This window comes from Myxocyprinus asiaticus, chromosome 3 (assembly GCF_019703515.2).
Source record: "Myxocyprinus asiaticus isolate MX2 ecotype Aquarium Trade chromosome 3, UBuf_Myxa_2, whole genome shotgun sequence".
NCBI classification, from domain to species: domain Eukaryota; kingdom Metazoa; phylum Chordata; class Actinopteri; order Cypriniformes; family Catostomidae; genus Myxocyprinus; species Myxocyprinus asiaticus.
In genome coordinates, this window is record NC_059346.1 from 18,060,743 (window position 1) to 18,088,239 (window position 27,497).

General features: G+C 37.4%; 1 protein-coding gene across 3 annotated transcripts; it reads right to left on the reverse strand.

Moving 5' to 3' along the window:
- Nucleotides 1-2,657: 2,657 nt before the first annotated feature.
- On the reverse strand, nucleotides 2,658-26,654 carry cchcr1 (coiled-coil alpha-helical rod protein 1). 3 transcript variants are annotated; one of them, XM_051674652.1, is made up of 20 exons: nucleotides 26,425-26,654; nucleotides 25,591-25,858; nucleotides 25,303-25,461; nucleotides 25,122-25,197; nucleotides 24,859-24,966; nucleotides 21,659-21,753; nucleotides 21,454-21,568; nucleotides 14,804-14,914; nucleotides 14,484-14,624; nucleotides 13,271-13,381; nucleotides 12,602-12,708; nucleotides 8,355-8,467; nucleotides 8,191-8,266; nucleotides 6,637-6,758; nucleotides 6,381-6,548; nucleotides 6,155-6,253; nucleotides 5,626-5,777; nucleotides 5,422-5,551; nucleotides 3,834-3,905; nucleotides 2,658-3,733 (listed from the first exon to the last, which is right to left on the reverse strand). In XM_051674652.1, the coding sequence occupies exons 1-20, from the start codon at nucleotides 26,486-26,488 to the stop codon at nucleotides 3,705-3,707; spliced, it is 2,316 nt and encodes a 771-aa protein (XP_051530612.1). In that variant the 5' UTR covers nucleotides 26,489-26,654; the 3' UTR covers nucleotides 2,658-3,704. The 3 variants fall into 3 exon arrangements, with proteins under 3 accessions (XP_051530612.1, XP_051530618.1, XP_051530603.1); XM_051674658.1 differs by having other exon boundaries at nucleotides 2,658-3,905; nucleotides 14,804-14,872; XM_051674643.1 differs by having other exon boundaries at nucleotides 2,660-3,905.
- Between the last annotated feature and the right edge of the window lie 843 nt (nucleotides 26,655-27,497).

The window sequence follows — 27,497 nt, forward strand, 5'->3', positions numbered from 1 at the left end:
GTTGTGTTCGAGTCCACCTTAGTGGAGTCCGAGTCAAGTCAGAGTCTTTAAACAACAGAGTCCGAGTCAAGTCCAAAAGGGGCCGAGTCTAACTCGAGACCAAGTCCATAACAGGCCGAGTCCGAGTAGAGTCCAAATGAATCGGTTCATGAATCTGAATTAAAATTGTAACCGTAAACCCAACATCAATATTTTAAGCTTATTTTAACCTTCAAAATTAAGAAAAATTATTTGTCAATATAAATGCAACAAAAGAACCTCTGTTGCATTTCATATTCACATTTTATGACTGGTAACCTGCTGAACAAATTTCAAAGTGGTTTCAGAATGAAAGCATATGCTTTAGAAGTATGAAGACAAAACTCTGCAACACATTTCGTATTGCGTTATGTTGACATTTCAATTATTTGTTGATTTTTCCCCTCCACTCAAACATAGACTAAAGAAAGTGAAAGCTGCATTAGACATTACAACCAGAGCTATTATTATTTGGAATTTTAATTTAGTTTTCTACTTCATTTTCAATTTGTCCATTCAATTTGGTTCAGTTTTATCTAAAATTATGGTTGAAATACATGTAATGTAACTGATTAAATTCACTTAATGTGTTTAATACATTTAATAAATGGTAATATTAAAACATTTAATAATGCCCACAAAATTAAACAGAAAATAAACAGGAAAGATCAGATACCTTTATAAATGTATTTTTATTCTACTACACTTCACACTTTTCAGTCCTCCTGCTGTGTCCAGGTGTAGCTTAATTCCCTAAAATTAAGATCAAATTTTTTATAACAAACTCTCCTTGAGCTGACGTGTTGTTCTTTTCACATTATATTTAGTATGGATACTAGGTGAATAGAGACTTCTCCCCTCACTTGTGTTCTTCATTGTATTTTCTGACTTTTTTGCCATTGAAACGCAAGTGCCAGCTTTACAGGTAACACACAGAGGTTGCACTACAAATATGTGATGGACTGAGTTGTACAATTTCCATGGTCTATTTCATCCGTCATATTAAATATCCCTAATACATAGCATATTTGATTTTGTTTCGATATAGTCAACATTTTCAGTTAGAAATGGCTTTGCGTAGTAACGCGAGTCTGATAAAACATTTGTTCCATTTAATCATTTGCAGAGTTGGGGAACGTACTTTTAAAAGTGTGCTTCCGTTATTGATGTTTCAGGATGAGAGCGGCAGAGCACGTGTGGAGATCTCTTTTGCGTACACACATACAGCACGGGCGAGAGAGAGAGAGAAAGTACTTTGAAAGTGTGCGCGCTGCTGCTCTCAGCCAGAATAATCACACCTAAGGACATATATGCATGAAACCGATGTGCAGTATCAAATACACAGAATTTATGATGGTACTAACTGTAGAGAGCACATCATTATGAAGACAAAGCCAAATCCTGGACATTGAGGCAATTTTGAAATCCTGGCTGGATGCTTTTTCAGGTCTGAAAAAGATGACATGTCCTTGAAAAAGAGGATGTATGGTCACCCTACATTATGTTATTTGTCTGCTTGTTTGTTTGTCATTGCATCACAAATGCCACGGGCTGGGCTGGACTCGGAAAAAAATCCCGAGTCCTAAAGGCTCGAGTCCGAGTCAAGTCTGAGTAAAAATGCATCCAAGTCCGTGACAAGTCCATTAAAATTGGACTCATGACTCGGACTCGAGTCAGAACTCGAGTACGCCAACTCTAGTAACTTGTACTTTCCCATGTCCAACCATTACCATTTCAGACCCAACTAACTTGCTCATCAATAAATGTTTAATATGATCACAGGCGTGATATATAATCACTGCTATCAGAAATTATAAAACACCTTTTTGATTTAATATCTCAGCTAAGAGATAAAAGGAATGTGTCTGAGGGCTTTATACATGATAAAATAGATAGTTCCAGTCCTGCATGCTGATGGCTTAATATAGCATTCAAACCATGCTAAATACACAGTATAAAACGAACATTATTTACCATTAGGGTTGCCTGGTATACCGGAACTAACAAAATATCACAATTTTAAATGGTACGAAATTTACTCTACTATAAATTCTCCTCCCTGCCTAGTAGGTGGTGATAAGCACAAAGAATGCGAATCGCCAAAACCAAAAAAAAGAATGTGTAAGTGAAATTGAAAGTTGACATTTATAGTAAAAAACTATATAACTCACCCACACATCATATCGCTTCTGAAGATATGGATTTAACCACTGGAGTTATATGGACTACTTTTATGCTGCCTTTATGTAAATTTTGTACCTTCAAAGTTCTGGCCACCATTCACTTGCATTGTAAAGACCTCCAGAGCTGAAATATTCTTCTAAAAATCTGTTTGTGTTCAGCAGAAGAAAGAAAGTCATACACATCTAGGATGGCATAAGGGTGAGTAAATGATGAGAGAATTTTCATTTTTGGGTGAACTATCCCTTCACACACATTGTGACAGAAATATATTACTACTGTATAGAAAAATGTAATATTCGAAGTGATAGCAATAACACTACTAATAACAATAATTTGATAAATGTTTTTTGATAATTTATGATTGTTTATTATAATAATTATTATTAGTTTTATTACAATGAATTATTATAATAATAATAATAATAATAATAATAATAATAATAATATGTAAGCAATATCACAAAAGCAAGTGAACTGAATAGGAGAAGGCTGTGATTCAGCCGTTGCAACTTTGTGCCACAGGTAATCAGATTTCTTCATTAATCTTTCATTTATACTTTGAAGCTCTGTAGTGCTGCATTTTATTGGACAAAAAAACAAAACTGCAATTTTTTCATTTAATTTTCATTTGATTACAGTTTTATGTATTAATTTGTTTGAACACTGTTTTGATAAAATCAGGAATCCAGAAAAATTTAAATGGAAAAACAGTATTTGTAACTGCAAAACTTCATGCAGTTGTTTTAATCAAGTCCTTTCTGTGTACTTTCATCAATAATCTGAGGCCATTTATTTGCCCAAGTATCAATTTAGTATTGATACCGAGGTATCAGGGCTGGTACTGTTCTGAAGCCAAAATTTTAGTATCGGAATAACCCTATTTACCATATGAGCACCTATATATAAATTAGATAGGTTTACATATAAAGGACCATATCTTCTAACAGAAGAATAGCACTTAATACATTTGATAAAATAATGTTTAAATTAAAGTTTGCTTTCACTATGTAGTAACGCATTGTGCCGAATAGCGGCTTTTAGCCATGACTATACTGACAACTGGTTTGAATTGCCTCAAAATGTTTAACATTAGGGATGACATATTAAAGAGATTAATTGGATTATGTTCAAAAGCCTTTATGAGTTCAGCTGAGTCCCTGCCCATCTTTATACATCTCTACATTTTTCCCATCACCTTTTAAAGATCTATGCCTCCTCCAGTTTTTTCAATTGTTTCAACGGTTCTGAGCAATATCAATTCGATAGCATGACAAGATATTTTAGCAACATCATCCACACCATCTTATTTAAACTGACCAATGGCAGCTTCTAATACCCTTACCAAAATTAATCTGATCTCAAGGAGCTGGGATGCTAATAGTCAATAAATATTAAATATAAACCAATAAATACAGACATTTGTAATCATGCAAGCCATCTGAGTTTAAGATCTGCCAACCCCATTTTACAATAATCTCCTTTATTAAATTATAAAACAGACATCAAACCCCATGAGAGGGGTGGAACAGACCTGCAAAAAAATGTGTGAGAGAAAATTGATTGGTGTGTTCAGCACAACACTTTATGTGTGTCAGCACAAGAGGGTGTTTGTGTCTCATTGGAGGCCTGACCTTCCTCATCATCCTCTTCCTCTGAGCTGCCCATCACTGCAGCACTAAGAGCCTGCAGTGCCCCCAGCAGACCTGAGATGGAAAGAGGCAGGGTAAGAAACCAAGTAAAGCCCGCTATACACTGTAGGATTTTTACAGTCCTTTAATTATATCAGACTGTATGATATAAACGCATTGATATCGCAATGGCACACTATGCAACATTATGTCAGACTGTACAATACACATCGAAGCCGACTGTGGTCCCAATCGTCCCAATCAGTGAACGTGACTCATGTTACGGGAGCGTTGTGGAATAGAAGCGAAGCGGTGAGATTTGCCTGCCCTGGAGGAGCTATTCTTTCTGAAAGTCAGGACATCAACATTTCCGTTTCTCTAATACCACTCCAACACAAGCATAGGCTAACATGTAAAAAGAAAGAAATTTTGTCAAACAGGCCTATAATAAGACAGCCTGATCACAAATACAAAAAATTACAGATGTTGAGAACGAACGCAAGTGCGGTAGGTAGCCGACAGCAATAATTAGCTACCACAAGCAAATACAGTATTCATTGTGGAAAAATTAAGACTTGTGGCCCGAAAAATGACAAACTTCTCCGTTCACATAGGGGAAAACAAAAAAGGTGGTTTATAGTACGTCTTTTTCCTCTTTTAGATTAGTGCCCTATCAGCCATGCAAAATTTCAAAATTCATATAGGCTACTAATATATTGCGCTTGCAAATTCCCTATGGATAATGCACAAAAATGACAGATTTCTATAATTGTATCCAATTGGATCTGCTGATTTGGATTCAAATATCCCATAAATACTTACCAATATAAATTGTTCAAAAAAATTTTTTCTTATAAAATTGGAGTGGTATGAATCTTAACTAAAGAAGTTTACAGAAGTTTAAAGTACATTTATTAAAAGTAAAATAGTAATTAAAATAAATGTAAAGAAAAAAAACGTGTTGCAGTGCAATCATTTACTTATTTATTTTCGTTTTGTAAAGTGTTACACTTTTCTCCAAGTATTTTCTGCTTATTTATTAAAACTTTTTATATAAAATGAAAAGAAGAAAAAACAACGAAAGATCTTAGTGATAACTAGGAACAAATGTTGCTATGGTGCAGACGCGGAGCAGGTTTCTTTCCAAGTGAATTGGGGTGCGAGAGAGGAGCAGACTTTCTCATCTGGCTGTCGTAATAGCGGTCAAATTAATAGCGGAATAGCGGCTGCAATGCTAAATTTCTGACACTGCCAGAACTTCGTCGGAGGCTAAAGATCATCGCAAAGGCTATTAATCGGCCATCGGTGAACATGTCACACTGAACATTGCAAGATTGCCAATTTTGCCCTACAATGAAAGAAAACATTTAGGATTCCCAAAATTTGTCTCAGACACCAGAATCGCAGCCAAAATCATACAGTGTGCACTAGGCTTAAAGCGTGAAGGAAATTTGAGTGAATGAATGAATGACATAGCCAAAGACATTACAATAATATAAACATTAATACGCATCAAGGTAAAAAAAAAAAAATAAAAAAAAAAGCATGAAACCATCAAATGCTAATTTCATGAATAAGTAGGTTTGTTTACTTTGAGGTGCTATAGGATTGCTGCTCTCAGACTGATGATGATGTTCTTGTTTTAAGGTTTCAGTCGTCTGGATGGCTGATCTTCTCAGTCTCTTATATTCGTTCATCAAACCCTGTTCCTGAACAACTGCCTACACAAACACAGAAAAATATAAAGTATAGAACAGATGCAAGAAGCAAACCTTATTGTGTGTGTATGACTCACCAGGAGAAGGTTGCGGTCTTTGTCCTTGTCTTTTAGACGTTTCTGCAGATGCGCAATCTGTGTGTGTGTGTGTTCTGTTCTTTCTTTCTCTGCCTCTTTCATGTGCTCTTTCTCTCTTTCCACCTGCCTCTGTATCTGTCGCAAAGCAACCACTGCGCACATGCATAAACATACAGGCATATAAAACAGAAGCAGTGTGTAGTGTCTTGTGCATGAATCAGTCCTCTAATCTGACTGGACAAGCGACATTCTAAGAGTGTTGATATTTAGTATTACAGCACTGGGATTCTTCACTGTTTGTATCACTATGCTTGTCTGTGTTTGGGGTGTTGCAGTGCAACAGTTGCACTTCATTTGAAATAATCTTCATTAGCAGAAAATTAGAGAAAAAAAAAATAGTTTATTGAATAAAACCATTATCACACTTGCAATCATGCTGTTGTACTACATATTGGCATGGCTGGGATTAACTGCAGCACCATGGTATATAAATATATACCATTACATATGTATTTGTATGTATGTGTACCTGCTTTTGTGTGCTCTCTTCTTGCTGTGTTGAGCTGTGCCTCCATTTCACTGACCTTCTCTGCACAAACACTCTCAACTTCTGATACCCTGTGAAACACTACACATACACAATTAAGCACTTATACTCTACACTCAAGCCTAGGCAAATATTAGACATATACACACAAGCAGATCCTCCTCAACTGACTCAACGGTGACATGAGAGATTGTGATTGTTAATACACCTGAGTCACACTGTTGCTGTAGTCTCTGGGCCTCAGTTCGGACCTCCGCAATGGTCCTCTCCTGCTCCTCACATTGTCTCTGAATCTCCATTCGGCTCAATTCTGATGCCTCCAACTCCTCCTTGCTGTGTGACAGAGCCTCCTTCAGATGTCCGACCTCTCTCTCTCCTGCAGTGCATGCATACACATTGTTTCATCTCCTCAATTTCCTTCTTTCTATAGAAGTTGTAGCTTTAGTTGGGGTTTGTATACATACGCTGCTTCTGTAGCTCTGACAGAGAGGCCTGGATGAGTTCTGGCGTACGTTTGAGCTCCTGTGTGAGTTTATCTCTCTCCGCGCTCAACAGCGCAACCTCAGTCTGGAGACTCTTAACCAAGCTGTGTCAAAGAGATGTTAAAAATCACAAACCTGACAGTCAAGAGGTATCTTATGATTCTGCTGAATACCAAGGATCCTACAAATTGTGTTTGCTTTTGTTATGAGTGGTGCCATATTAGCGCTGTTCCAAAACACAGAGCTGCCTATGTAGGTGGTTCTCTAGTAAGATACCTTGTTTCAGCCAAATTCTAAAGACATTATCTGATGTATCCTTCACAGAGAAAACAATCCCAGAATTGGCTTAAGTCAACTGAGTTACATCTCCTTTCAGAGCACTATTTGTGTGCTCAAAGTTTCTACCAATGCAACCTCACTAATGAGGTTCCATCTCTGTAAGAAAAAAAAGGTGACAATACACGCAAGAACCAATGTGCGCAATGTTTTTTCCTCCACCTTTTCTCCTTAAGCCTTGTTTATACTTTTGCCTGGCACCACAGCACATCCTGCATGTGCAGCTCTCGACAGCCCGTTGCGTTTACGATGTGTCAGGTGCGCTCACTGCACTGCGCATTTGTAAACATTACATTCTCGCATGCACAACAGATTTAATGTGTTAAGAGGTGAATTAACACTTAAATTTCAGTCTGTTCCTCACACAACACTATCGTATTGCTTCAGATGTCAAGTCATTTTTATTTGTATAGCGCTTTTCACAACACACGTCGTTTCAAAGCAGCTTTACAGAAAATTATGCTGCAACAGAAAATGCTAAAATGTCTTAAAAGTCCTCATTGTGCAGTTTAAATGAATAAAGCAACTGACAATCATGCCTTAAAAAATATATCATATAGCATATAAAAGTGATCTGGATGACTTTTACAGTGCTTGTATGTGCTTTTGGAGCTTGACACTCACAATCACAAAATTCTCCTCCCTCAATTTTGTGTTTCACAGATGAAAAAAGTTTGAACAACAAAGGGGAGTAAATAATGGCAGAAATTCAAATTTGTAGAAGAGGTATTATATATTAGCATTGCTCCTGCAGCATTATCACTTATTATTTATTCTAATTTTGGATGTTTTAAAAGTATAAAGGCATAGTTAAAATGTTTTATTTATGTAACAGAAAGTATACAGAAAATGACAGAATACTGTACATAACTATGTAGTACTAAAGAAAAAAAATTCTTCAGATTTTTATTTCTCAATTAACTTTTCATTATTCAGCAGAATAGTCCAAAAGAACTTTGATTTTGAAAAAAGTAAGTTTTTCTTTTTTTTCGTAACGAAGTTGAAAAAACAATTTTTTTTTAATAATTTTTTTTCAATCATTTTCGATCAGATAAAGGGGGAGGGCGTGACCAAAATAAATTGAGAACCAATTAATTAAAAGAATCACTAAAAATGTAAATAAATAATGTCTTTTTCTATTATTTCATTGGCTGTAATTAACCAGAGCTGCTGCCTGTTAATGTTTGTGTGTTTCTGTACCTCTTCGAAACTGCTGGCTCTGGAGATCTTGTAGCTTGTCTGGTTTTCCACAGAGCTTCTCTCCTCAAGAGCAGCCCTGCAGACAAACAACCCACGTACATTCAAACTGAAACACACATCCCCCCCCCACCACCACACACACCCACACGACACTCTGTACTCACCATGTACTGTGTCCAGTCGTTTGGCAGCAAATGCAAGTCTCTGATTCAGCTGACTTACACTGGACTGAACTGCTTCCATCTGACCTGCCTTTATTTCTACAGCTGACATCACCCTTATGAGAGGCAAAGAGAGAGAAATAAGAGAGAGACAAAGGGACAGATGTTTATGGATGTGGCATCTTCAGGGGTTTGTTCATAAGAAGAGTCAGCTTTAATCTAATCATGACAGTCATGTTAGTATTTAGAAGACTTGTTTAATTAAAAAGAGATGTACAGAGCAGTAAGAGATTCAGGGGTGTGTGCGTGTGTAACTATATGTGCAGGATTATTTTAGTTTTTATTTTATTATTTATTTATTATTTTCTATTTAATTATACATTTGTTTTAGTTTTCGTTAGTTTTAGTTTAATTTTTTATTGCTTTCTAGTTTCAGTTTAGTTTTTGCTTTTCATTATATTTAGTTTTTATTTTAGCTTCAGTTCTTGTATTTTAGGTCTCCCTAAGTTTATGCATTAAGTGATATCATTTGAATATGTTCGACAGCATTACATTTGTCAGATCTGTCTACTGTTATCTACTGGCATTTTCATGTTTAACCCTTAAATGCATGGTAATTTTCCCAAACACTCCGGCACTTATATCTATCAAAAATGGATGTACAAAAATGTGATAGTGTCAAAATTGACATATATTTTCAAGACAATTAGAAAACAATAAAATATATTTTGATGTTTTATTTTTCATAAATTAAAGAGATAATGTAACAAATCAGGACAAATCAAGAACAGAATTCATTATTTTCACACTGAAATTTCAAGAGATGCAACTGGCTGTCAAACACATATTGAGCTACACAACACATAATCTACAAATGTGTAATGTATGTGTAATCTTATGTGTATTTTCTCAGGCACTTGTTGAGTCTAAATAAGTCAGAAGTTTACATACATCTTAGCCAAATACATTTAAACTCAATTGTTCACAATTCCTGACATTTAATCATAGAAAACATTCCCTGTCTTATGTCAGTTAGCATCACTACTTTATTTTAAATATAATAATAGTAGAGAGAAAGATTTATTTCAGCTTTTATTTCTTTCATCACATTCCCAGTGGGTCAGAAGTTTACATACACTTTGTTAGTATTTGGTAGCAGTAACCTAGTTTCCATCCACTTTTCACGCTGTTTTGTTATCGACAAAGTGAAAATGTATTAAAAAAATGTTTGCAAAATTAGCCCTCTTCTGCCTGTTTCCATTCAAAAGGCCTTTTATTGATAAAAATGGTGTGCGTGATGACGTCATGCTTAAAAAAAAAACACTTTGTCGCACCAAGTGGTGGAGAAAACTTTCGGTCTTAGTATAAGGACCATCCATCGATGTGTATAAGCACAGCTATTAAAGAAAAATTGATGCTTGAAAATATTGGGATTTACATATATGATACATTCCTGATATTCAACAGGCTATTTTGAACAATCATCTAAAGCATTGCCATCAAAACTGCATTATATCCCGGATATTTGTCCAGCAACTTTTAATGACCAACTGAACTTGATTGTCAGCTAAAATAAATTTTTAGCATCATAATGCAATTTACATTTTCTGAAGAAGCTCAGCAAATGTGATCCGAGGTAAAGAGGGTTAGATTTAAAATATTTAAAAGTTTCAAAATGTTCAAAAGCTAGTTTTCTGAAATTTAACAGCATTGGACAAACAGTTCTGATAGTTTATATTCTTGAAAAAAAGTGCAGAACAGTCCAAGACTGTCATTCAGCCGACTTTTTTCATCTACAGAACAAGGTAAGGCTAATTTAAGTTTGTATAAAGAAAAGGCAATTATATAGGCCTAACATTTAATTTAATACAGGAAATTTTGCTGGCATTTTTTCAAAAGTAAGCTAAACAATAATTTTAAAGAATCGGGCTATGTTAGTGTTCCAAAAAAGCATACTGATGCTTTTCTCCTAGTATTGGGTATTTATTTTCTCATTTAAAACATCTTTGTGCACAGAAATTATATGTTTTTTGTACTGTGGGCTAATTCCATGACTGCCGTCTATTCGTCCAGCTAACGATTGGGGTAAATTCTGTCATGTGACAATATATTTTTGAGTTAATGGCAATTTTCTCAACAAAAAGTGTTTCCAAACCAGTTTTTCGCGGCATTTGAAGTATCGACATAGAGTTTATGTGCTAGAGTTAAACAGAAAATGTATTGTCGACACTTGTGAAATTTTTGCGATAATTTGCATTTCCATCAGCTATGTCGGTAAACTTTTTGATGCGCTACACTTTTTGTCACAAAAAAAGTTATTGCCTTTAAATTGTTTAACTTGGGCCAAACGTTTTGGGTGGCCTTCCACAAGCTTCTCACAATAATTTGCTTGAATTTTGGCCCATTCCTCCAGACAGAACTGGTGTAACTGAGTCAGGTTTGTAGGCCTCCTTGCTCGCACACGCATTTTCAGTTCTGCCCACTAATTTTCTATCGGATTGAGGTCAGGACTTTGTGATGGCCAATACCTTGGTTTGTTGTCCTTAAGCCATTTTGCAACAACTTTGGAGATATGCTTTGTCCATTTGGAAGACCCGTTTGCAACCAAGTTTTAACATCCTGGCTAATGTCTTGAGATGTTGCTTCAATATATCCACATAATTTTCCTTCCTCATGATGCCATCTATTTTTGCACCAGTCCCTCCTGCAGCAAAACACCCCCACAACATGATGCTGCCACCCCCATGCTTCACGGTTGGGATGGTGTTCTTCGGCTTGCAAGCCTCACCCTTTTTCCTCCAAACATAACAATGGTCATTATGGATAAACAGTTCAATTTTTTTTTTTTTCATCAGACCAGAGGACATTTCTCCAAAAAGAAAGATCTTTGTCCCATGTGCACTTGCAAACTGTAGTCTGGATGTTTTATGGCAGTTTTGAAGCAGTGGCTTCTTCCTTTCTGAGCAGCCTCTCAGGTTATGTCGATATAGGACTCATTTTACTGTGGATATAGATACTTGTCTACCTGTTTCCTCCAGCATCTTCACAAAGTCCTTTGCTGTTGTTCTGGGATTGATTTGCACTTTTTGCACCAAACTACGTTCATCTCTAGGAGACAGAATGCGTCTCCTTCCTGAGCGGTATGATGGCTGCATGGTCCCATGGTGTTTATACTTGCATACTATTGTTTGTACAGATGAACATGGTAGCGTCAGGCATTCGGAAATTGCTTCCAAGGATGAACCATACTTGTGGAGGTCAACAATTTTTTTTCCTGAGGTCTTGGCTGATTTCTTTTGATTTTCCCATGATGTCAAGCAAAGAGGCACTGAGTTTGAAGGTAGGCCTTAAAATACATCCACAGGAACACCTCCAATTGAGTACACCTCCTATCAGAAGCTAATTGGCTAACTGTCTAAAGGTTTGACATCATTTTCTGGAATTTTCCAAGTTGCTTAAAGGCACAGTTAACTTAGTGTATGTAAACTTCTGACCCACTGGAATTGTAATATAATCAATTAAAAGTGAAACAATCTGTCTGTAAACAATTTTTGGAAAAATTACTAGATGTCCTAAACGACTTGCCAAAACTATAGTTTGCTAATATTAAATCTGTAGAGTGGTTAAAATAATTAGTCTTAATGACTTCAACCTATATATTCAAGTGTATGTAAACTTCTGACTTCAACTGTAGATATCCTGTGAGAGTAAACTTAAATAAATATGAAATAATCATAAAAAATATAATTTACGGAAGTGCAAAAAAACAAAACCGACACTCTTACATACCGGGTCTCTAGAGACCATATACACCACTTTTGGTACTTAAACCATTATATAAAAAATAAAAAAATAAAATAAAATAAAAAACATTTATTTGCAAGTGTTTGCCGTTTTTTGATGTCACACTATTTATAAGAGATAGATTGAGGAATACTAAAGAGGTGTGGGCACAACTCCAAAAAATGTATGAGGTACAGGGGGTGGATTGAGGTCATGGATTTATAAAGACCTGAAGTATGTGTTTAAGGGTTAATGAAGATGTAATGGTTTTAAATTTTACAATACACTGTGTTTCAAAAACTAAAACTACTTTGTGGTCATTTTAGTTTTATTTTGAGTTAGTTTTGGAGTCATAAAATGTATTTTAGTTGGCTGTTTTTCTGATTATGTTTTATTCTTTTTTTATTTGACGAAATTGTTGACACTTAGTTTTCGTTTTTGTTAACAATAATAACACTGTGTGCTACCTGTGTGCGGTTTCGCTGATATCAAACAGTGATCCCTCTGTGTTCTTATTCTGCTCTTTCAGCTGAGCATACTCCTGTACAGCAATGGCCAACTGCTGCTGTACTCCCTAGACACACAAATCAAGCACACAGATTGTCAAACACACACCTGCCAGAGGGCCCTACAGAAGAAGAGCTTCAGTACTGTCACTGTGTAAAACCAGCTGATCGGCAGCTCTCCATGTGTTGAGTACTCATGGCTGAACAATATGATGCTAAAATAGACTACCTTCTCGGAGTCAATGCTGAACAAGCTTGAACCTTACAAAACTTAATCTAACCTGCTCAGACTGTAAAATAGTAGAAATATAAAGAAAAAGACAGAGAAGAGAGAGTAAAGGACGACCTGGTGAGGGTTAGGGGAGTAAAACTGATGAAATATCAGAAACTGAAATGCTGAACTTTTTATGTTATTTTCATAACATTAGAAGTAATTCATTCTAATAGAAGCACTACAAAAGTCCATATGAAACCCCACCTACACTACAGCACAAACCTAAATTTTACTGTCCCTACACCATACTAAAATGATTACACCACAACTAACCCAGAACCCACTAACATATCTGACCTTAATTGACCTCACAACCACACTTGTGTCTGTATATGCATATGAGTATGCCAGTGTACCTGAGCATGTACATGCTGAAGCTCCAGCTGAGCTGTTTTGTCCTCTAGGTGGTGCTGCAGTACATTGTTCTGTGACTTCAAACACTCAGCTTCTTGCTGTAGAGCGGAAACCTATACACACACACAGATTTCAGATTCATAACTGTGCAGAGTCACATTTGCAAGCCCAGATGGTGTGCGAGTGTTGTATTCTGTGCACCTGCAGTTTTCTGATATATATATGGCCACGTACACATAGCAGAAGAATACGGTTGTCAGTCCTGTTTTGAGTGCTTAATACGGTTACGTTCACACAAATGTCGTTTATTTAAGAGAGTGACAACCGTATTCAGTAGCCGCACTGACACCTGCACATTTTCAGGACTCACAATCATATTTTCGGCAAACCTGTGCTGTGTGAACGTAACCGTACTGGACAACTAGTTGTCTGTCACGTCATAAAATGTGAGATATGAGCTGCGTGTCATCCGAAGATCCAACCGCTGTCTTTCACCGAAGCTGCTAACAACTGCGAGCCGCACAACAAATGCTGCACTCTGCAATCAGTTAAAAAGCATTCAAAGCTGCTGTCGGTTAATTATGATCTGATGAATAAACTTACGCCTCATTTGGACTTGTTTATTTAATAACACAGAGTCAAATATGATAAGACATGCCGGTGTTATGGATGTCACCATCTTTAATATTTACTTCAGTCACTGTCACTATGGATACAGCTGTTAAAATACGTTCGTCACTTCGGTTGTTTGTTCATACATAGAGTATTCAAGCCGCTACTCTAATATATTGTATGATCAGGATATTTCAAGACTCACACCTGTAAGTAAATGCAGTTGTCAATCCCAAACACTGACTGTGTGAACATAGCCTATATTACCATTTTAATTATTATCATAAGATTTCACAACATAATTCATGCAAATGTGTTTCTTCAAGCAACGGTTTCGTGTCTAAGAAACAGCATGTATTGTCAGATGTCAATAGGAGATGTTTTACAGGTCACTCGCCACCACAGTGACTGACAGATGAGCAAAATTACCCACTACAAACAACTGTCTGATGGTGGGTGTTAATTTTATACCCTGAATGTAAGATGCAGAATTTGTAAAATGTTGTGACATGTTGTGTATTTGTGTCTGTTCATGTGTGGTAGTAACATATCCTTCTGATATACAGTGTTGTGTAATTATGTCTGTGTTCGAGTTTACATTACCATGTCACGTAGCTGTGTTTTCTCTGTGTGGAGCTGAAAGTCTCTGGTCTGTAATTTAACAAGCAGCGTGAAAACCTTCTGTCTCCAAACACTCAACATCTGCCCAGCCTTACTGCCAGAGTACAATGGATCAGACTGCAACTACACACACACACACACACACACACACACACACACACACTCACACAGTAAGTACTACTACATGTAATTATAAACCGCATGAGGCCCCCAAAACATTCTAATCAGTCAGGCTATGATGATCATTCCCTCCAAGGTTTAGATGGATGTATTTGTGTGTAAATGTGTGTTTGTAATCTGACCTGTTCGCAGAGCTCTTTCTCTTGAATGGCCAGAATATCATTGGCTGCATTCACTCGGACATTCAACAGCTGCACAGACAGAGAAAGGGCTTCCTTTTCCTTCTCCAAATGCTATACAAACATTCATAATACAGTTGAAGTCAGAAGTTTACATACACATTAGTCAAATCTGTTAAAACTCAGTTTTTCACAATTCCTGACATTTAATCGTAGAAAACATTCCCTGTATTAGGTCAGTTAGGATCACTACTTTATTTTAAGAATGTGAAATTTCAGAATAATAGTAGAGAGAATGATTTATTTCAGCTTTTATTTCTTTTATCACATTCCCAGTGGGTCAACATTAATAGCATATTGGGTAACATTGCCTTTAAATAGTTTAACTTGGGTCAAACGTTTTGTGTAGCATTTCACAAGCTTCTCACAATAAGTTGCTGGAATTTTGGCCCATTCCTCCAGACAGAAGTGGTGTAACTAAGTCAGGTTTGTAGGCCTCCTTGCTCACACATGCTTTTTCAGTTCTGCCCACAAATTTTCTATCAGATTGAGGTCAGAGCTTTGTGATGGCCACTCCAATACCATGACTTTGTTGTCCTTAAGCCATTTTGCCACAACTTTGGGGGTATGCTTGGGGTAATTGTCCATTTGGAAGACCCATTTGTGACCAAGATTAACTTCCTGGCTGATGTTAGGGTTGTGCCGATAGAGGATGATCTCGGGGATTGACGATGGTCAGAGTGATCGCCAATAGCTGATGCCTTTAACGATGTCATGATGATATTTGGCTCGTTTTCCCATTAATGTATTAAATTATTATTATTATTATTATTATTATTATTAGGCTATTATTACTATAAAATTTATATTACAAATAATTTACCCCGTGGCACACAGACATGCGCTTGAAGAAACACACTTTATTATATTATTAAGAACAGATGACAGAAAAGCTGTCTGTGCGCATGTATGTTTGTACGGAGGCGTGCAGTCTCGTGGAACACAAGCATGTAAAAGGTTCTCATTCCTTCTTTATTTCTTCTTCTGAATTTTTGTTTTGTTTTGCAAGAACAGTATCATCTATGAGTGCTGCAAATGACCTCAGACATCTCAGCTCAGGAGGTGCTTTGTGTTCAGTTCGCTTTATTTCCACAGAGCAGTTCATTGTGACCACAACTCTGCAGCCTATACATCTGTGATTAAAACATAAAATAATACAAAAGCACGTTCACCTCGAACCATGATTTATATTTCAGTGATTATCATCATCATTGTTGGGCCTCATGTATTCAGATAGAAGACAAAGGCAGGCCTAACACAGTCGTAAAAACATAACTCAAGCCCCCACCTTCTAAGTCGTGAATTTTACTGATACAAATCGCACCAAAATCAAACAAAGGGAGTCCAAAAAAGACTACAGATCAATGAAGCCTTGCTCACTAAAGGATCGAGCTCTCAACTCCTATTGGATGAGGCACACAACAGAATGTCCCTCAAACATGACATCATCAGGAGTTGAAATAATTCTGAAATGCGTCCAGAATTCGCTTCCAGCGACTTCGTTCACCGAATAAAGACGTAGCTTTTGCTTCTCTCCGGTGCAACCTCGTGGCACAAGGAAGTAATGTCCGACCTGAAACTGTAGCCATACAATCTCCATCTCGCTGGACGAGTTGAGATTACTCTGTGTTCAACCAAACACTCTAACGGATCCGAAGGAGACCGCCGAGCAATTCGCATCTTCATCCGTTTGCCTACAGAAGTGAAGAGATTAAAGATTTCTCTTCCATCTTCAATCAAGTCGACATTTCTGAGTTCTCCGCCAGCCCGCCGAGAATCAACAGCCTTTCCGGCCACCGACAATCAATAGCCATACCGCCCGCCGACAGAGCGAGGAAACGGCCTCCCGTCATCACACGAGCCTCAAGGAACCGGGTCAAAGTTAAAGGACGGAGGAAAACACATTCTACCTCTGTCCTCATGCGATACAAGTAAGAGGTTTACGTCTGGGCAGAGATAGAATATTATAGTGAGTTATTCTTGTGTTTCAAGGTTTTTGCTTGTGCAGTTTACGAACCGCCATGTCCGCTCATTATTAATACTCAGGGTATTAATTATCACAAATTTGTTTGGCTATAATGTGGTCCAACCAAATTGGATTGTGCAATTTCTCCATTGCGGGTGAAACAGAAACTGAGTTCATCCATTAAAGAGTCAAATAACGCAGGACTTTTGCGAGCCCCGCTCGTAAAACCGTGTCTCTGAGTGATGAACACAGCTGCTTCCTCTCCCGCTATCGCGAAATCAGATTTAGGGCTGTCACTTAATCGTCTCATCTCTCTCTCTCTTACTAATCACACACACACACACACCTTATGTGTTATAGGATTGTTTTATTTCCATATCTAATCATATCACTGTTTAGTTTGTAGTTGTAAGTCGGAAGTTCATTGACTGCATTGTATTAATTATTAATTGATATTACTGCATAAATAAACTTTGTTTATATTACAAAGAGAAGTGTTTTGGTTTGTTTTGGTTTTGCATACGCCTGTGTCATGCTGACGGGATGTCAGTGCTCGGATTCAAACCTTCATTCATTGTTTTTTTTTCCCGAAAATCGATATTCTTCGGATGTCGATTTTCCTAAGAAAACAATCTAATATTGAGACTGTTTTAATATTTGGTTACTAGTCCCTGATTCCAGGGTGGTGCCCCGTCAATGTTAATCCTTATTAATATTCTATTGATTTTTGATAATTGATAATTATCTTTGATTGAATTTGAATGACCGATAAGCTAGTATTAATTTTAATTAATGTTTCATCGATGTTAACAATTAACGATTATCTTTGATAACTGTTGATTTAAAGGATTTAAAAAAGCTAACATTGATTCTCATCAATGTTCTATTGATTTTAATAATTAATAACTATCTTTGATAATTATTAATTATTGCTAATAACCAAACTTGCTCCTAAATGTAGCGCAATACATATGAGGTTTTAATGAGTTAGATCCAATTAATTAATTTAAATATTAATTAATAACTACAGAAATAATTATTAATTATTTCTGATAGTAACACTGATCTAAACAACCAGTAAAGCCCTACATCATTATAATTATTATTTTGACATTTATTATTGTTTTTATGTCTTCATTTGTATAAGTAATTTTCGCCTGCCTGTTTATATGGATACCTGCCTGACGGTAAATGGAAAGGTGGTTAATTAATATATAATTTTTTTGATCGCTTCATTATTTTAACTGCTGATCCTTCAGCCAGGGGGTTGCTGATGTAATTGGATATTGCGATATATATAAATATATATATATATATATATACAGTTGTGCTCAAAAGTTTGCATACCCTGGCAGAAATTGTGATATTTTGGCATTGATTTTGAAAAGTTGTAGTGGGCAGTGGTGGCTCAGCGGTTAAGGCTCTGGGTTACTGATCAGAAGGTCAGGGGTTCAAGCCCCAGCACCGCCAAGATGCCACTGTTGGGCCCTTGAGCAAGGCCCTTGACCCTATCTGCTCCAGGGGTGCTGTATCATGGCTGACCCTGCACTCTGACCCCAGCTTAGCTGGGATATGTGAGAAAAAAAACAGAATTTCACTGTATACGTGCAAATGTGTGATAAATAAAATTATTAATTATTATTAAAATATGACTGATCATGCAAAAAACTGTCTTTTATTTAAGGATAGTGATCATATGAAGCCATTTATTATCACAGTTGTTTGACTCCTTTTTAAATCATAATGGTAACAGAAATCACCCAAATGGCCTTGATCAAAAGTTTACATACCCTTGAATGTTTGGCCTTGTTACAGACACACAAGGTGACACACACAGGTTTAAATGGCAATTAAAGGTTAATTTCCCACACCTGTGGCTTTTTAAATTGCAATTAGTGTCTGTGTATAAATAGTCAATGAGTTTGTTAGCGCTCACGTGGATGCACTGAGCAGGAATAGAACTGTCAAAAGACCTGTGTAACAAGGTAATGGAACTTTATAAAGATGGAAAAGAATATAAAAAGATATCCAAAGCCTTGAAAATGACAGTCAGTACTGTTCAATCACTTATTAAGAAGTGGAAAATTCAGGGATATCTTGATACCAAGCCAAGGTCAGGTAGACCAAGAAAGATTTCAGCCACAACTGCCAGAAGAATTGTTCAGGATACAAAGAATAACCCACAGGTAACCTCAGGAGAAACACAGGCTGCTCTGGAAAAAGTGTGGTTGTTTCAAGGAGCACAATACGACGATACTTGAACAAAAATGAGCTGCATGTTGAGTTGCCAGAAAGAAGCCAAAGCCACAAAAAGCCTGGTTACAATATGCCCGACAACACCTTGACACGCCTCAGCTTCTGGCACACTGTAATTTGGAGTGACGAGACCAAAAATAGGTCACAACCATAAGCGCTATGTTTGGAGAGGGGTCAACAAGTAATGTGCTCCTTGAAATAACCACACCGTCTTTTTCCAGATAGCCTGTATTTCTCCTGAGGTTACCTGTGGGTTTTTCTTTGTATCCTGAACAATTCTTCTGGCAGTTGTGGCTGAAATCTTTCTTGGTCTACCTGACCTTGGCTTGGTATCAAGAGATCCCCGAATTTTCCACTTCTTAATAAGTGATTGAACAGTACTGACTGGCATTTTCAAGGCTTTGGATATCTTTTTATATCCTTTTCCATCTTTATAAAGTTCCATTACCTTGTTATGCAGGTCTTTTGACAGTTCTTTTCTGCTCCCCATGGCTCAGTATCTAGCCTGCTCAGTGCATCCACATAAGAGAAAACAAACTCATTGACTATTTATACATAGACACTAACTGCAATTTAAAAAGCCACAGATGTGGGAAATTAACCTTTAATTGCCATTTAAACCTGTGTGTTTCACCTTGTGTGTCTGTAACAAGGCCAAACATTCAAGGGTATGTAAACTTTTGATCAGGGCCATTTGGGTGATTTCTGTTATCATTATAATTTAAAAAGGAGCCAAACAACATGTGATAATAAATGGCTTCATATGATTACTATCCTTAAATCAAAAATGAAAATCAAAAAATAAACAATTTGCATGATCAGTCATATTTTCAAAATCAATGCCAAAATTTCACAATTTCTGTCAGGGTATGCAAACTTCTGAGCACAACTGTATATATCGTGAAGGAGGGAACAAAAATTTATTCACACACATGATGTATTTTCCCAGACAATGAAATTCCCGACCAGTAGATAATGCACAGATGAAGTAGGTTCTTTGCCAAACTTTCCTGTTGTAAAGCCATCTTTCAAAACATTGAACAACACACATTTTAAATGCACTTAATTTTTTTCCAGTTTCATTTGAATTTTTAGTTAAAAGAAATAAAAAATAAAGCTCAAAATTTGAAATCAAGGTTTCTTGCTTTATTGTGTAGGCTTAACCCTAACCCTGATTAATGAAAATTACCCATAGTGCCAACCAGCGGTAATACTGGTGTTTGTCGGTTTGAACGTGAACTGAGTTTGATGGTAGGCCTTAAAATATATCCACAGGTACACCTCCAATTGACTCCAATTAGCCTATCAGAAGTTAATTGCCTAAAGGCTTGACATCATTTTCTGGAATTTTCCAAGCTGCTTCCAAAGGCACAGTTAACTTAGTGTATGTAAACTTCTGACCCACTGGAATTGTGATATAGTCAATTAAAAGTAAAACAATCATATGCTCAAAGTAGATGTCCTAAACGACTTGCCAAAACTATAGTTTGCTAATATGAAATTAAAAAATTAGGTTTAATGACTTCAACCTAAATGTATGTAAACTTCTGACTTCAACTGTATAATCGAGGACAAAGTGACTATACTGATATTTCCTACAGGGGTAGATATCAAACTTAAAAAAAACAAAGCGCCATTCAAATTTGCTGTGAAGGGGGGTGATTTGTCCCCCCCAATCATGTATCTGTCCTTGTTTATATATTTTTTTATCAACGGCGAAAAGAATTTAGTATGAGATACTAAATTGCGTGTCAATACAATTGCGTGTCTGTCTGTCATAATCAGAATAATCAGAATCAGTGCTGGCTAGTTTGGGCCAATCAGTCGTTTATTGTTACTGGATGAGAATTTTTGAAAAAGCTTTAATAGATAATGCAGAGGACATTTTCCATTCACAGTTACGAATCCTTGCAATTATCATTTTTTATTAAAAATAATTATCCAGTGTAAAATGTCTCAATAGGGATATAAAACGTTTCAGTCAAACTAGATTGAAATGTGGATGCATGAAGGATTCGGTTTTCAGAGCGTCAAGTGCCCCCTGCAGGAATAACACTTTGTGTCTCACTAGACAGTCAATGGCTGACAACGTGCAATTTCAGTCTGTAGGTCTGTTACCCACAAGAAATTTATGAATTTAGAAAAAAAGAATTGCAGTATATCACATGAGTCATATGTGGAGTCAGTGAAGATGTTAAAGGTATACATAGAAATGATCAGACCCCCCAGATTTTCAAACCAAATCTACGCCATTGCTTGGAACTGATATAAGGATCCTGCAGTCACTAAACTTTTTTTTATTTAAACGCCACAACATACCCAAGCTGATGCACTGATCGTATTTTAAAGGACTGTGTGCCATTACACACACCTGTATCTGTTGTCTAAGCTCTTCTTCTTCTTTTCTCTCTTTGATGTTGCTGCCAATATATGTTCGCATTTTCTGCATACACTCTGACTGTTCCAACAGCGAGCTGTTCAGAGCACTGCACAAACAAAAAATTATTTGAAATCAGGTAAACACCTGTGAAAGACTTGTCATTTAGAACCTGTTACTTTCAGTTTTTTATACTCACCTCAGCTGATTCCTCAACTCATCTCTCTCTGATGTCACTTCCTGCAATTGGTCCCTCAGAGAGGTCACTTCATATGCAGCATCGCCAGTCATGCTCTGATAGTCAAAGTGGTTTAGGATTAGATTAACTCACATACATGCTCATGCCTGTGTGCGAGTCATTTTTACCTCTGTGCACAGACTTGTGTGTACAGTGGCCCCATGAAATATTTGGACACTTAAGCCACATTTAATTTATTAATGTCATTGCATTACATGATATAAAAAAATAGCAAACTAGTGGCAAATTATAAAACAAAAGATATACGGTTCAAAATTAAGATACAAATATTGAAACACCCTGCAGGAAATTAAGGATAACTGACACATATCCACTAAAAGTTGCTTACAAATGATAATAAAGAAAAAAATATTTTCTTAGAAAAGGTCTGGCATCATTTTTTTTTTTTTTGCACATCCCACTATGTTTTGTGTTTTGTTATATTTTACTAGGGCTGCCCCCTGATAGTCAACCAAAAGTTAGTCAATGAGAAGAGTCTTGGTCGACCAAGTTTTGATTGTTCGGTTGGTCGCAGAAAAAAAAAAAAAAAAACTCCACAGGAAACTGACGAACACCGGTATTACAGCTGGTGGGACGCTAGGTGGTACTATGGTGTAATTTTCGTTAAGCAAGACACCTTGATTTCAAACTCTGAATTTTATTTTTTAACTAAAAATTCAAATGAAACTGGAAAAAAATAAAGTGCAATTAAAATGTGGCTTTACAACAGTTGTGAAGGGCAACATCTCTCTGGCAAAGAACTTCATCTGTGCATTCTCTACCGGTCGGGTATTTCGTTGTCCGGGAAAATATATCGTGTGTGAATAAATTGCTTTTGTTTCCTCCTTCACGAGATAGATATATATATATATATATATCGCAATATCCAATTACATCGGAAATCCCTGGGCTGAGGGATCGGTGAATATTCTTGCTTTAGTGATTTTGCATTGAAAATTAAATTACTCTTTAATTTACATTATAAAAAAAAAAAAATAAAAAAAAAAACTTACATCAAATACATTTCTAAATTCAAATTGCACTCCAAACAAAACGAAAAAGCAAATAAAATAATGAAGTGATAAAAAAATAGCCACCTTTCCATTTACCGTCAGGCAAGTATTCGTCTAAACATGCAGGCGGAAAAGTACTTGCACAAATGAAGACATAAAACAATTATAAATATCAAAATAATAATGATGATAATAATTACTGAAATATAAATCATGGTTCGAGGTGAACATATTTTTGTATTATCTTATGTTTTAATCACAGATGTATAGGCTGCAGAGTTGCATTCACAATGAACCTTTTACATGCGCATGTTCCAAGAGACTGCAGGCCTCCGTACAAACATACATGCGCATAGATGGATTTTCTGTCATCTGTTCTTAATAATATAATAAAATGTGTTTCTTAAAGCGCGTGTCTGTGTGTCTACGGGCAAATTATTTTTAATATTAATTTGATAATAATAATAGCCTAATAATAATAACAGTAATGTTATACTGTGGCAAGGAGGAGGGCAGGGCCAGGAATGCATCATCACTAATCAGGCTAATCAAGCCCACAAGAGGGATAAAGGCAGCCGGAGAGAGAGCTACAGGCAGCTGCCCTGTATGCATTTGTGTTATATGTCTTTTGCTTTAAGTTAATCATTAAATTATTATTTATATTGTCAAGCCGGTTCTCGGCTCTTCCTTTCCCTTTTACCCCTTTACATTGGTGCCGAAACCCGGGAAGCAGGAGGGATGTGCCATAGTAGAGTCCTCGCCACTACCATCCACCCCAAAGCTGCGGCCATCTGCTGGGGGACTGAGGAGCCCGGCCACCTGAAAGCGGAGGAACGGGCCGCTGCCAGGGGCGGAGGAGACCTCTACCGGCCACTAAAACGTGACTAGGTCAAAGATAAGACCGCCGTCCGCAAGCGGGAAAGGGCTCACTACCGACCGCCTGGAGCGGGAGAACCGCTGCCAGGGGTGGAGGAGACCCCTACCATCCACCAAAACGTGGCGGGGTGTTCCGTCCGCCAGGGGCCGGAGGACTGCCTCCGATCCACCCGGGGAAGAGCGGCTGTCATCCACTAGAGGGTGGATGAGTGACCGAGGACCAGGCAATGGTGTATCAGAGAACCGGCGAGTACGTTTTTTTTTTTCTCTCTCTCCTCTCTCTCCCGCTGTCACTCCATGTTGGCCTTTCCCTCTATTTCTTTTGTGTTGTTTTTCCCTCCCCTTGTCTCCCTCCCAGGTCCGAGAAGGTGCAGGCGGGACCGGAAGGGCACGGAAAGAAGGGGGGGTGGGGTGTACGTCATGCCGGGGGCTCCCCAGCCTGAAGCAAAGGAGGGAGGAGCGTGGCAAGGAGGGCAGGGCCAGGCCGTGATGATGCACGCTGGCCCCTAATCAGGCTAATCAAGCCCACGAGAGGGATAAAGGCGGCCGGAGGTGGCAGTTCGGCAGAGAGAGAACTACAGGCAGCTGCCCTGTATGCGTTTGTGTTATATGTCTTTTGCTTTAAATTAATCATTAAATGATTATTTATATATTGTCAAGCCAGTTCTCACCACTTCCTCTCCCTTTTACTCTGCTACATATACATTAATGGGAAAATTAGCCAAATATCATCTTGACATCGTCAAAGGCATCAGCTATTGGCGATCACTCTGACCATCGTCGATCCCCGAGTACATCGACTGTCGGCACAACCCTAATGTGCATTTCTCTCTATAAATTAACCAAATGTTCAGACAGTCTCCTTGCTGGTTTTTCCGACACATTCAGAATCATTACCGCTTTTGCCGGTGTCGCTGTGGCTCGTTTGTGCATGCGCTTGTAAAATTTATATTTTAAAGGCTCATTACTACGGTTTAGTATTTCTCTGTAAATGTAGAACAGTGTTAGCAATGTTACTTATAACATTCTTTCTCAGCCCTGGAACTCAAACCATTTTATGATGCCCCCCAAAATATATATATTGAAGTAATTAAATTAATATCATAAACGTGCGACTAGTCAACTAATGGCTTAAATTAACGCCTACTAGTCGACTAGGAAAATCTTTGGTCGGGAGCAGCCCTATAGTTTTCAATGACATTCATACATTTTAAGAGTGGCTTAAATGTCCAAATACTTTTTTGGGCAACTGCATGTTTAATCATGCCTTACCTGTTCCTCTAGTTTTTGTTGCAGTCTCTCTGTCACCTCCTTTGAGTCCTGTAACTCCTTCTCCAAACATTGACGTTTTAATTCACACTCTTTTTTTAGGGCCGAAAGCTACATGCACACAAAATCAGATTTTTTTAAGACCTGAATCAAGTCTTATTTGTGAAACTTCAACAGAACAAATGTGTGTACATCATTAGTAAAAAAAAAAAAAATTGTAACTGTCCCACTGAATTTAATGAATTTAAGAGTGTATGTGTATTTACCTGATCTTGACTCATACTGAGTTCAGCCTTGCAACTCTTCAGTTCATCATGTAATGCATCACGCTCTATACACTGTCTGTAAACACACACACACACACACACCACATTTATTTTAACTGATATACAGATCACATAACCCTGAGACTAACAGGCTGGTTCTGCAGTCAGTGAGTATTTGTACCCATTTATTTGGCTTTGCTGGTCTCTGATCTGCTCTCTCAGACACTCCACTCTTCCTCGCAGACGCTCCATCTCTCCTCTCAACAATTCCTTCTCTTCTCTTAACCTTTCAATCTCTTGCAGCAGGGGTTTTGAGCTGCTCCTCTCATCTTCTGACAGTCTGAGTGAGAGAGAGAGATGAGAGGGATGAACAGATAGAAAAACCACTGAATAAAAAAATAGTCTGATTCACATCTGAACTGATACAGCTCCAAGGGTTTAAGGTGGTAATGCTGTTGTGTTTGTGTACCTGGGGTCAGACCGCTGCTGTAAAAGTTCCTCGCTCTGTTGTTTGTGATGGATGGAGACCCTTGATTCCACGCCAGCGGTCTCAGTCCAGCCAAACCCCTCTACACTGAACTTAGCAGGGGGTGGCACTCTGAAAGGTGTAGTTTGAGGAGCTGTGGAAGATGGCAGAGCTTGGATGGGTGTGGTACGTGGAGCTGTGGGCAAGGTCACAGGACCCCCAGTAAACTGAGCAGGTGTCATCAGAGAAGAAGTGGGTTTATGTACAGATGCTATGAGACAAAAGGACAGCATGAGATTAGTGTAAACACTGTCAGACAGTTGGACAGAAAGATAAAATACACAAGAACAGCAAAGCTTATTCTCTTTCTCATACACACAGCAACATACAATACGACTAATATACAACACAAAGATAGCGATAGCAGCTAATACACACATCAGAATAACATTAACTACATATTTGATACCTTTTAAGGGCATCAACTCGTTTGTAAATGAGTAGTTTTACATGTCAAGCCATAACAGTAGAGACATGCTTAATCTAAAACAATTTTCTAATTCATGTATAATTACTATACATGCTGTTTTTGTGAGCTGATATGAACTGAGAGACTAGGTGAAACACTTTGTGTTTTTAACATTTCATTTGTCACAGCATCGGACCATTTAAGTGAACTGCAAAACATCTAAAAGATCAAAATGGAGAAATATAACTTGCTTAAACATTTTTTACCTATAATATTGTTTCATGAATAATTCAATGTTATTTTTCAACTACCCATTTGTATGCATTGCTAATTTGTGTGTTTATTAGGTATATTTTATGTTTGTTTACCTCCGTCAGGCGCTTTCATGAAGTCCGACGGCGCGTTCAACCTCTCTGCTCTCCACAGGTTCATATTAAAAAACCTCCAATTTAACAGAAAAACGGTCAATTAAATATGATTAAACGTTACAGTGCACTGTAATGTAATGTTTTTGTGAATATTTCACTTAGTTTCCAGGAAGTGCGCGTGTTCCCCGCCGTTGAGTTCAAAGTAGCGCTTGCAGTTGTCATGGCAGAGATTTCCGGTCGGCGCGAGGCAGCGCCCCCTACAGTCCCTATCGATTTATTCCCGCCTCCGTGAACCTGCACGGATCTATATGCTGCTGCTGCTGCTGCTGCTGCTGCACTAGGGCAATGATTCAACTAATGATTCGACTACTGCAACCTTTAATCCAGGGGCTTTTAAAGTTGTTATGCAAAGGGCCCCAGATAAAATCATCTTTTGCAAGGGACTTTCACCAAAAAGTGTAAATTCTCTCATCATTTACTCACAGTTATGCTATGCCAGATGTGTATGCCTTTCTTTATTCTGCTGAACACAAAGAAAGATTTTTAGAAGAAAATTGACAATGAAACATACAATGAAAGTGAATGGTGACCAGAACTTTGAAGCTCCAAAAATCACATAAAGGCAACATAAAAGTAATCCATAAGAAGTGGTTAAATTCATATCTTCAGTAGCAATATGATAAGTGATGGTGAGAAACAGATAAATATTTAAAGGTGCACTTAGTATTTTTTTTAATATGTCGTATTGGACTTACAACTGACACATAGCAGTGTGGATGCTGCATCACAATTCCCACATATTAGTGGGAATTGGGCATTCCAAATTGGGAAGAAAAGAGGATTAAAAAAATAAAATAAATAAAGCATCATACAGAACAAACTTTAAGAATATAATTTGTAATTGAGTTAAATGATGACTGGTCAAGAGTCTCTCTGTGAGCTGCTAATTTAACAGCACTGCTGAAACCATTGCAGGACGGTTTATTTTGTCTTCATACACAGGAAATGTAACAACAGACATCTTGTAAATAGAATAAAAACATTTTGGATTTATGTACAGTTCAATATATTAA

Excerpts from the sequence above, each read along its gene's own strand:
- cchcr1 (XM_051674643.1), bottom strand. The coding sequence starts at position 26,488 with ATGAACCTGTGGAGAGCAGAGAGGTTGAACGCGCCGTCGGACTTCATG. Across the intron at positions 21,569-21,658 it reads GAGTTGAGGAATCAGCTGAG|TGCTCTGAACAGCTCGCTGT; the intron begins GTGAGTATAAAA and ends TTGTTTGTGCAG. Across the intron at positions 5,778-6,154 it reads AAGAGAGCACACAAAAGCAG|TGGTTGCTTTGCGACAGATA; the intron begins GTACACATACAT and ends GCATGTGCGCAG.